The following is a 12,105-nucleotide window of genomic DNA, read 5'->3' on the forward strand; positions in this document are numbered from 1 at the left end:
TTTTTTTTATTTTTAAATAATTGGAAAAAAGCATCATCTGAGTACGCTCTCAGAGCCCAAATTCCAACCAAAGAAATTTCCGCCATGTTGGCGTCAACAAAGTTAGAAACTAACATGATAATATTCACTTACCTTTATGATTCTTCAACAGAATGAACTCCCAGGAATCCAGTTCGACAATAAATGACTGATTTGTTCCATAAAAGTCCATCATTTATGTCCAAATAGCCACTAAGTTATTATTGTGTTCAGCCAGTAATCCATCTTCATAGACCTAGGTCCAGACAAAAACTCAGTTCCGTTACAGGTCGTAGAAACATATCAAACGATGTATGGAATTAATCTTAAGGATTGTTTTTAACATAAATCATCAATAATGTTCCAACGCGAGAATTCCATCGTCTGTAGCAAAGCATTGGAACGAGAGCTAACTCTGTCGGGAGCGCGCTTTTTATCCAATACTACTAATAATATGCATTATTCGCATCTGGGACAGAGTAGCAGGCAGTTTTCTCTGGGCAGCATTTCATGCAAAAGTGAAAATGCTGCCCCCATCCAACAGGTTAACTACACATGGTTGATAGATTTACTAGTTTATCTAGCGGTCCTGCTTTGCATATAATCGATGCGCCTACTTCGACAAACGGTGATGATTTAACCTCTAAACGAGCCACAACCCCGGATCCGGGATCACCCCCCACCCCCCCACACCTGATTAGCATCGCTAGCATAGCGTCCACATTAAATAGTAGCATTAAATATCATTAAATCACAAGTCCAAGACACCTAATGAAAGATACAGATCTTGTGAATAAAGCCACCATTTCAGATTTTTAAAATGTTTTTACAGGAAGACACAATATGTAAATCTATTAGCTAAACACGTTAGCAAAATACACAATTTCTTTGTCCACCATTTTTTCTCTCCACAGATATTGTACGAGCAAGAATTGATTAGGAAGCCGTTTAATCTGTTGAGCAAATTATGCTAATGCGAAACAGCACCCCCTATAGTGGCAAGAAGTTTAACTTCATTTGCGAAAAAAGCACTGTCGTTGCACCAATGTACCTAACCATAAACATCAATGCCTTTCTTTAAAATCAATACACAAGTATATATTTTTAAACCTGCATATTTAGTTAATATTGCCTGCTAACATGTATTTCTTATAATTAGGGAAGTTGTGTCACTTCTCTTGCGTTCGGTGCAAGCAGTCAGGGTATATGCAGCAGTTTGTGCCGCCTGGCTCATTGCGAAATGTGTGAAGTCCATTTATTCCTAACAAAGGCCGTAATTAATTGTACATAATTATGACAACATTGAAGGTTGTACAATGTAACAGCAATATTTAGACTTAGGGATGCCATCCGTTAGATAAAATACGGAACGTTTCCGTATTTCACTGAAAGAATAAATGTTTTGTTTTTTCGAAATGATAGTTTCCGGATTCGACCATTTTAATGACCAAAGGCTCGTATTTCTGTGTCTTATTAAGTTATAATTAAGTCTATGATTTGATAGAGCAGTCTGACTGAGAGATGGTAGGCAGCAGCAGGCTCGTAAGCATTCATTCAAACAGCACTTTCGTGCGTTTTGCCAGCAGCTCTTCGCAATGCTTCAAGCATTGCGCTGTTTATGACTTCAAGCCTATCAACTCCCGAGATTAGGCTGGTGTAACCGATTTGAAATGGCTAGCTAGTTAGCGGGGTGCGCGCTAATAGCGTTTCAAACGTCACTCGTTCTGAGACTTGGAGTAGTTGTTCCCCTTGCTCTGCTTGGGTAACGCTGCTTCGAGGGTGACTGTTGTCGATGTGTTCCTGGTTCGAGCCCAGGTAGGAGCGAGGAGAGGGACGGAAGCTATACTGTTACACTGGCAATACTAAAGTGCCTATAAGAACATCCAATAGTCAAAGGTACATGAAATACAAATCGTATAGAGAGAAATAGTCCTATAATTCCTATAATAACTACAACCTAAAACTTCTTACCTGGGAATATTGAAGACTCATGTTAAAAGGAACCACCAGCTTTCATATGTTCTCATGTTCTGAGCAAGGAACTTAAATGTTAGCTTTTTTACATGGCACATATTGCACTTTTACTTTCTTCTCCAACACTTTGTTTTTGCATTATTTAAACCAAATTGAACATGTTTCCTTATTTATTTAAGGCTAAATTGATTTTATTGATGTATTATATTAAGTTAAAATAAAAGTGTTCATTCAGTATTGTTGTAATTGTCGTTATTACAAATAAATATAAAAAAATCGGCCGATTAATATTGGCTTTTTTTGGTCCTCCAATAATCTGTATCGGTATCGGCGTTGAAAAATCATAATCGGTCGACCTCTAGTTGGTAGAGTTGTATTGCTGCTGTGTTCCATGATGTCTACCAGCTGACATTAGTGCACTATATAGGGAATAGTGTGCCATTTCAGACACAGCCAGAGTGTTGATGTTGTGATTGGATATTTCAGTAGAAGATTGTCACTGTTCCAGTTGGTCATTTCTATGCATTGACTTTGCTGGCCCTGTATGGGCCCTGGCTGATACACTATATATATTCAAAAGTATGTGAACGCCCCTTGAAATGTAGTGGATTCGGCTATTTCAGCCACACCCGTTGCTGAGAGATGTATAAAATCGAGCACACAGCCATGCAATCTCCATAAACAAACATTGGCAGTAGAATAGCATTACTGAAGACCTCAGTGACTTTCAACATGGCACCGTCATAGATTGCCACCTTTCCAACAAGTCAGTATGTCAAATTTCTGCACTGCTAGAGCTGCCCCGGTCAAGTGCGGTTATTGTGAAGTGGAAACGTCTAGGAGCAACAACGGCTCAGCCGCGAAGTGGTAGGCCACACAAGCTCACAGAACAGGACCGCTGAAGCATGTAGCGCGTAAAAATTGTCTGTCCTCGGTTGCATTACTCACTACTGAGTTCCAAACTGCCTCTGGAAGCAATGTCAGCCCAATAACTGTTCGTCGGAGGCTTCATGAAATGGGTTTCCATGGCTGAGCAGCTGCACACAAGCCTAGCAGTGGAAACTGTTTTCTGGAGTCATGAATCACACGTCACCATCTGGGTTTGGTGGATCTGGGTTTGGCGGATGCCAGGAGAACGCTACCTGCCCGACTGCATAGTGCCAAATGTCACCGTTTGGGCTAGGCCCCTTAGTTAGGACATCTTAGTTAGGATATCTTAACCTCTCTGAGGATATGTGGGACGGTAGCGTCCCAACTGGCCAACATCCAGTGAAAATGTGTCAAATTCAAATATAGTACTATAAAAATTTTACTTTCATGAAATCACACATTCAATATACCAAATTAAAGCTACACTTGTTGTGTATCCAGCCAACGTGTCAGATTTCAAAAATGCTTTACGGCGGAAGCATACAATGCTATTATCTGAGGATAGCATCCAAGCAAACAATCACAGACCATAATATTTCAACCCTCCAGGCGCGACACAAAACGCAGAAATAAAGATATAATTCATGCCTTACCTTTGACGAGCTTCTTCTGTTGGCACTCCAATATGTCCCATAAACATCACAAATGGTCCTTTTGTTTGATTAATTCCGTCGATAAATGTCCATTTATTTGGCGCGTATGATCCAGAAAAACACCGGTTCCAACTCGCTCAACATGACTACAAAAGTTACCTGTAAGCTTTGTCCAAAAATTTCAAAATACTTTTGTAATACAACTTTAGGTATTTTGTAACGTAAACAATCAATAAAATTGAAGACGGGATGATCTGTGTTCAATACCGGAGGAAAACAATGTGTAGCATGCTTTCAGGTCACTCGCCTCTAACAAACAGTACACTTCACTCGAGCCTCATTCTGAACATGGCTACTTCTTCATTTCTCAAAGGAAAAACCTCAACCAATTTCTAAAGACTGTTGACATCCAGTGGAAGTGATAGGAACTGCAAGAAGGTCCCTTAGAAATCTGGATTCCCAATGAAAACCATTGAAAAGAGTGACCTCAAAACAAATTCTGAATGGTTTGTCCTCGGGGTTTCGCCTGCCAAATAAGTTCTGTTATAGTCACAGACATGATTCAAACAGTTTTAGAAACTTCAGAGTGTTTTCTATCCAAATCTACTAATAATATGCATATATTAGCAACTGGGCCTGGGTAGCAGGCAGTTTACTCTGGGCACGCTTTTCATCCAAACGTGAAAATGCTGCCCCCTATCCCAAAGAAGTTAACGTTACAGCATAAAATGATATTCTAGACGATTCTGTGCTTCCAAGATTGTGGCAACAGTTTGGGAAAGGCCCTTTCCTGTTGAAATGATAACCGCAAGACGCATACAATGACAATGCCCCCGTGCACAAACAAGGTCCATATAGAAACGGTTTGTCGAGATTGGTGTGGAACAATTTGACTGGCCTGCACAGAGCCCTGACCTCAACCCCATCAAACACCTTTGGGATTAATTGGGACGCCGACTGCGAGCCATGCTCTTCTGACTGAACATCTAGTGTTCCAACATCTAGTGGAAAGCTTTCCCAGATGAGTGGAGACTGTTATAGCAGCAAAGGGGCGACCAACTCCATATTCATGCCTATGATTTTGGAATGGGCGACGAGCATGGGGGACATGCTTTTGGTAGATGCATCCCAAATGGCACCCTATTCCTTATAGAGAGCACTACTTGTGTCTCTGGTCAAAGTAGTGCGCTATTAGGGAATAGGGTGCCATTTGGGAGGTACCCTGAGTGTCCTCAGGATGGAAGGGGTTCTGAGATGAGATGGGGGTCAGACAGCAGTCTCATTGCATTCCCATTGTGTTGCCATGCCAGGCAGAGAATCAGGCACACTGTGTGAACATCACACTTTCCAATCTCAGTATCACACAACATAACACAGCCTCCTGCTGCTGTCTGCTGCCAGGGCTTTTTCGTTTGTGGCAGAGAGACCCGTTACCAGACAGACGTGCCTCTCAATAACAAACCATACAGCTTCTAGCCTCAGTCATAACCATCATTATTTTCATAACTGTGCAGAGATGTTAAATGAGTTGTTCAGTCTGTCAGCTAGCTAGGCTACATGCTGAGAAGTTTCTCTCACACCTTTACTTTCTCAATGAATTTAAATGTGTTCACACATGAATCATTCATGTTTTAGCCCACATGATAAGTTAAATGCTAGGAAGCATGAGTTTTTCCTCACCAATGTAACTCAGTGTAGTCAAAGATTTAGTAATTTAGTTGTAGTCTCAATCTGGTTACCTATAAGTACAATATTTTATGTTTCAAGGTTATTACATATTTATTAACTTAATTCCGGAATACTTCTAAACTCCCCACAATGCACTATTTGTCAGCGTCATGAAGGATCTACTCTACTCTGGCTACCAAGTTCGTATGCTAGCTCGGTAGCTAGCTCAAGCTGGTTTACGATAGCTACACCTCATGCTATTCACATATTTTGTGTTCTCTAGTGGGAACCCTTTAGTACGGCAGGCTCTGGTGCTTTTGGGGAGTTTTGTAACTTTTTCTACCTTGGCTTAGTGCTACCTCGCTAGCTGACTGACATCTGTAAACTATCAAATTTGGATTTCAGCCCGGTGAAGCGCCTGCCTCCCCCTCGCTTTGGTAGCTAACTCGGCCTGGACTCATTTAAAAGTGTGTTACCTTTGGCTGGGCCCCAGCCGTCCGTCTGTAAGTCTCTGCTCTCTCTTTTCTTTTAATCTGCGGTTATGTTTTAGTTGTGTTCTAGCTGGTCTCCAGTAGTTGGGCTTTAGCTTGCCGACCTACACCGTGGTGGTTGGCTAGTCTAATAGCTAGTTGGCTAAAGAGCTAATGTGAGCTGGCTGGCTAACTTGCTGGCTAAGATAACTGCATATACCTAACATTTTTTGATAACTGGTTAGATTGTGTTATATATTTCCACAACTTTGATTTACTTTGATGTAGCTGTAAGATAGGCATTCATAGCAACTGGCTGACTCAGTGCTAACGTAACATTAGCAGGCTGGTAGGGCTAATGTTAGCAGGCTAGTTGGCTAGCAACCTTGCAAGTTGATTTGTAACAATAAATTCATAAAGTATTTGCTTGTAACTTACCTGAACATTTTATTGAAACCAGCAGTCATGAGTGCAAACGATTTACTTTAATTTGAAGTTATACATGGAAGTTATATCTGTTGAAATTTACATTATAAGGAATAGGCTGGCTTGCCGGGTCTTCCATATTACATCACACCCTGGAAAAACATTTTCTGACATGACTTCGGCATTCTTTGGTATGAGTCCAAGGAATCATTCAGATTTTACATGATGAGCAAATAGTCCAATTTGTATCGATTTTTCCTCCCTCCATATCACAAACATGATTCTCCTATCTCTCCTCACCACCAGTGTAATTTGGTGCCAGCCCCTGCCAGGTCATGGCCTGTCCAGGACGTTCATTTCAAGATTGATCACACCACAGCCCATGGTTGCCCAAGGCTGGCCTCCTCAATGAAAATATAGTATTTTTAAATCAATAATCTGCTTGGCTGGGATATTGGTTGGAGGATGAGAGGACACAGAATGGTTATGTCCAAAATGGCACCCTGTTCCCTATGTAGTGCACTACTTTTCACCTGGGCCACGTCAAAGTAGTATACTATGTAGAGAATAGGGTCCCATTTAGGACCGGCTTCTCGCTGGCTGCAGGAGGATGTAACAGATGGGTCTTTTTATATCCCCCATAGGTGCAGTCCTTCCTGGTTTGGCCAAGTCTCAGCATCCCCTCTGTGTCCATGTTCCAGTGATTAAAGCTATTTTTGTATCTGCCTTCTCCCAACAGAAAGAGCTGTGCAACATGATTCTAGACTGCTGTGCCCAACAGAGGACCTACGAGAAGTTCTTTGGTCTTCTAGCAGGGGTAAGAAGACCAAATAATATATATTTATATATTCTTTAATTTAAATATAACCAAAATATATATTTCATCATTTTCCTGAGACAATTTTCATTAACTTAGTCTGTTATGTTGCATGCTGTAAGTTGGAATTTCATCACCCTTGAAATTACATTTGTTGATAAGCCTTGTAGTTTACTACAGTGGAGTTCATTCATTTGGCTTTTTACAGGAATTTGTCTCGCATTCAAGAGCACTGCGTTAAGATCAACTATATTCTACTCTCAACTAACATTGTGAACTCTGTTAATTTCTCAGAGGTTTTGTCTGCTGAAGAAGGACTATATGGAGAGTTTTGAGGCCATCTTCATGGAGCAGTATGAAACCATCCATCGCCTAGAAACCAATAAACTGAGAAACGTTGCCAGGATGTTTGCTCATCTCCTGTACACTGACTCTGTCCCGTGGAGTGTATGTATTGTAGCTCTCTAGGGTTGCGTCTCAATTGGCACCCTATTCTCTATATAGTGCACTTCTTTTGACTGTGCCCTATGGGCCCTGGTTGAAATTAGTGCACTACATGGGGATTAGGGTGCCATTTTGTCTACAGTAACTCAACATCTCTAACCTAAAACCTTGTGCTGACTCTGCCGTTACTACGCACATGGGTTCGTGACATAATGTATTACAGCATCAATATGGCTTTAAATCTTATTGATCGATTCATCTAACGCTGGGCATTAAGGCAACGTAGTTGGTGATTTGAGTGCCCTTCAACAGCTACTAATCTAGTTACACTGCGTGTTTGTGTATTTCTCTCTCAGGTGCTGGAATGTATTAAAGTCAGTGAGGACACCACCACGTCGTCCAGTCGAATCTTCGTCAAGATCTTGTTCCAGGAGCTCTGTGCCTACATGGGTCTGCCCAGGCTCAATGAACGACTCAAGGATATGTACGTCAATCTAATCTTCTCCCCCTCCACTGTCAACTAATATGTCACTTGAGGATGTTGATACTTGTAATCTGGCTCTGCTATTCTCTTGAGGGGATAAATTAAATTGAATTTAAATACATTTAATTGTCACGTTTTGATGCATGGGATTGTCTCATCCAATCTTTTTTGTATCTTCCAGGACGTTGCAGCCCTTCTTCGAGGGTCTCTTCCCTCGTGACAACCCCAGGAACACCCGATTCGCCATAAATTTCTTCACCTCCATTGGCCTGGGTGGACTTACGTTAGTGTCTCCATTCTAATAATATAATCATAATACGTGCCACTTTCATCCAAAGCAACAGCACAATGAGATTGCATATACGTTTTATGTATGTGTTTGTGATTTGTTAACCCACAACCTTCGCATTGCTGCTGCCTTTACCTGCAGAGACACACAGGAACACATTGTAATATAACAGGTTGGGGTATTCCGTCACCATCCTGCTGTGATCTCCTGCCAAATCAAACTTTATTTGTCACATGTGCCGAATACATCAAGTATAGACGTGAAATGCTTACTTACAAGCCCTTAACCAACAGTGCAGTTCAAGAAGAAGAAAATATTTACCAAGTAGACTAAAACAAAAAGTACTAATAAAAGTAACACAATAACAAGGCTATATACAGGGGGTGTGTCATAATTTATTCTTTCTCCATCTCTCTCTCTCTTGCTCTCTTTCCCCTTCTCATTCTCTCTCCTTCTCCCTCGCTCTACCCACTCTCCCTCCCTCCCATAGGGATGAGCTCCGTGAGCATCTGAAGAACGCCCCCAAGATAATCATGACCCAGAACCAGGACGTGGAGTCGTCAGACTCCGACTCGTCCTCTTCCTCCTCTGACTCGTCCTCCTCAGACAGTGACAGCAGCGACAGTGACAGCTCTGACTCTTCCACTGACTCTGACTCGTCCAGCAACAGCTCAGGTACAGAGTAGCTTTACCACCCTGATAGTCCCTTATTATAGCCTGGTCCCAGATCTGTTTGTTATTTCTACTTTGGTCATTGGTGGCACAAACAGCACTTTAAACAATCTGGGACCAGGCCACCCTCACTTTAATTTTTTTATTGTTACACTTAGACTTAGGTAGTTGAAAGGACATCATTGCAATCAACTTTCAACCCAGCTCTCTTTTAACCAGCAGTCTGAATATTTTCTTAGACGAATTAAAAGTGCTAGTCCTTTAACTGTCTGTCCTCAACCTTCACCTAATTCTAATGCCTGTGTTGTGTCCGGAGAGGTGGTGGTGCCTGTAAAATTAGTAATTCTGTTTCTATGGTTGTACCCTTCTTTCCTTGTCCCTACTGTGAGGGTGGCCAACTCTGCTCTGTGTGTGTTTGTGTCTCTGTGTGTCTCTCTGTGTGTGTCTCTGTGTGTCAGCCTGCGTCATGAGTCATTGCATGCCTCACCTTGAGGAATGTCAGTGTTGTACTTAGCCCTCTAACTCAGCATGCTAATTATTTTAATTGGCCAGCTCTATTGACATGAAACTTGTCTGTTTTGAATCACATCACTATTTCCCTAGAAAAGGCCTGTCCCTCATGTCACATTATATGGTAATAATATTTGCCATTTAGTGTTGGTTTTTATCCAAAGCAACTTATGGGAGTGTTTAGGCTACATCGTGTTAATCGTGGCATCAGGGACATTAAGATGGCTTTTTGTGTCAGTCCCATGCTGATGAAATGCAACTACTGCCAACCAAGGACCAGTCTGTATTCACTTTTTCAATTTAAGAAAACATGTATATTTCAGGGATAAATTTTAAATATCCAATTTAACAAGAGAGCAGTGATTGTCCTGGTGAAACAGATGTCCTCTACATAATCACTGCTTTCAAATCAATAGCGACAAAATGACCTCTGTTCACTGAAATGTCCAATACCTCTGAGCTTCAGTTGGTTCTCAGTAAATTGTCCTGAACATCAAGCCTGTGTGAGGTCTTAGAGGTGTTTCTCGGCTGTGATGTTGATGTGGCTATTTACCATTCAGCCTGTGTGTATATGTATACAAATCTCTATGCAACACATGCACGCAAAGACAGTCCGTCAGTCCCGGCAGTGGTCCCCACGCACGCACGCACGCACGCACGCACGCACGCACGCACGCACGCACGCACGCACGCACGCACGCACGCACGCACGCACGCACGCACGCACGGGCACGCACACACACACACACACACACACACACACACACACACACACACACACACACACACGCCTGCAGTCAGTTTTGTACTCTGGCGGTCTAGTGACTGTTTGACTAGTGTGGTGTTGGGTGCCCCTGGCCTGCTCTCTGTAGGGCAGAGTGACATGTTAACATGCACTGGCCAAAAGCACAGTCTGTCATCACCACACATCATCTGCACACAGGCTGCATCCCAAATGGCACCCTATTCCCTAGAAGGCTCTGGTCAAAAGTAGTGCACTATATAGGAAATAGGGTGCCATTTAGGACACACCTAAGCCCCCCTCAAACTCCCATCACATGGCATAGCTCAGACCACTCGTATGGAATGGCAAAACTGACAGATTTTTTATTTTATTTATACACAGCATAGAGAATGTGCCCCTCTATGGGCTGGCAAACTGGCATGTTGTGTGCATGCTTCTGGATGTATTTAGGCTCTTTACTCATGTTTAATAGATTTTGATTCAAAGTCTGGATATATTTAGTTTCTAAGACAAATGTACTGTTTGGCAGATTCCGATTCGAGGCGTAAAAAGAGCAAAGGCCAGAGCAAAAAGAAGAAGAGCGACAAAGACAAGAAGAAAGACAAGAAGACCAAGGACAAGGCTTCTTCCAAAAAGAAGTCACCTCTGGAGGAACGGCCCAATAGGAGTCTGAGACACGAAAACCGTCGCCGTGATGACAGCAGTAGCGATGAAGAGGAGGCGGAGCGCGGCGGGGGGAGACCCGGGCCTGAGGACCGCCACAAAGCCTCTCGCCACCGGGATCGAGTAGAAGATGCTCCGCCACCCACACATGAGAGACCCGACCGTGCTGACCGTGGAGGGCACAAAGACAAGGAGCTGCCTCGTGGCAGGCCTGGCAGAGACCGAGACTATGAGGACGGGGACAGACAGCCAGAGGCCCGCAGGCACAACAAGGACGATGGAGAGGGAAACGATGGGAAACACCAAGCCCCCCAGGCCGACCGTGACCGAGTCAGACACCGTAGCCCTGAGAAAGAGAAGGAACCAGTGAGCAGTGGAGGCAGGGACAGAGAAAAAGAGAGGTCAAAGTCACGGGAGAGGAGCAGCCGCAAGGAGAAGGACATGGATTCCTCCAGGGACTCGAACAGGAACGGGGTGGAGCGGCAGGCGGAGAGGGCAGAGCGGGCGGACAAGGAGAACAGGGAGAACCGCCATCACTCTGACAGATACAGAGAACCCAGGCGAAACGAGGAACGGAGCAGGAATAGCTCCCCGCGCAGACGGAGATAGCCGGACCAATGAGACAAGTAGTAGGCTTACTTTCCAATGTCCATACTTACATAATTTGAAGTTGTGTGCTACTGCAGACATTGAAACAGAGCCATAGTAGTTATGATAGTCATGCTGTTCATATGCCAGCTTGAACTCATCCATCTCATTCTCTGTCATTGTCTGTCTCTCTCAATGTATGCGTCTTATGCATTGCCTTTACAATTTTATATTGCCAAATGAAATCTTTCTTAGGAATGGTTCAGCGGTTGTATAGGAACAATAACAGTGCAGAGATCTGCTTGCAAAAGTAGTGTTTCTATGATTGTTTCTTTCTCTGGGTGTTATCAATGTAAGACTGGTAAAGTCAAGAAAGCTTGTGAATTTGTATTTGATGCATCAACCTATTTTGTATTAGTGGCAACCTATTTTTGTGTTGATAAAAAATAAGACAAAACATAAAAAAATCATTCAACTGTTCAATTGTACTTGATTTATTACTGAATATTATATAGTATATTGAACATGTTTGCCCTAGGCAACACCAGAGCAACGGATGGTAGAGTGTACTTAAAATCAGCGGGTGCTGTCTAAGCCTAATCTTATTGCCTCTGACTACAGAACATCGGCCGCCAACTTCAGTTCATTAAATTGTTGAATCGCCACCATTTTTGGACAACCAGCAGGTGATTGCTAACACACATCAACCCACAAAGGATCAGTTCTGAGCAATTCCAACATTGTTTATGTTAAACACTGTAAGAATGCATTCAATAACCGGTCATCACACAGTTACAGTACATACAACATGCAT

General features: G+C 42.7%; 1 protein-coding gene across 1 annotated transcript in view; it reads left to right on the plus strand.

Moving 5' to 3' along the window:
• The window catches only part of LOC111959574 (pre-mRNA-splicing factor CWC22 homolog), a 69,835-nt gene extending 58,066 nt beyond the window's left edge, over window positions 1-11,769 (plus strand). The window contains exons 16-21 of the mRNA XM_023981225.2: window positions 6,819-6,896; window positions 7,191-7,343; window positions 7,697-7,824; window positions 8,006-8,107; window positions 8,604-8,788; window positions 10,570-11,769. Coding sequence (XP_023836993.1) covers window positions 6,819-6,896; window positions 7,191-7,343; window positions 7,697-7,824; window positions 8,006-8,107; window positions 8,604-8,788; window positions 10,570-11,312 — 1,389 coding nt within the window. The 3' untranslated portion in view covers window positions 11,313-11,769. The remainder of the gene's footprint in view (window positions 1-6,818; window positions 6,897-7,190; window positions 7,344-7,696; window positions 7,825-8,005; window positions 8,108-8,603; window positions 8,789-10,569) is intronic.
• The last annotated feature ends 336 nt before the right edge of the window (window positions 11,770-12,105 follow it).

Source organism: Salvelinus sp. IW2-2015, linkage group LG36 (genome assembly GCF_002910315.2).
Source record: "Salvelinus sp. IW2-2015 linkage group LG36, ASM291031v2, whole genome shotgun sequence".
NCBI lineage: Eukaryota > Metazoa > Chordata > Actinopteri > Salmoniformes > Salmonidae > Salvelinus > Salvelinus sp. IW2-2015.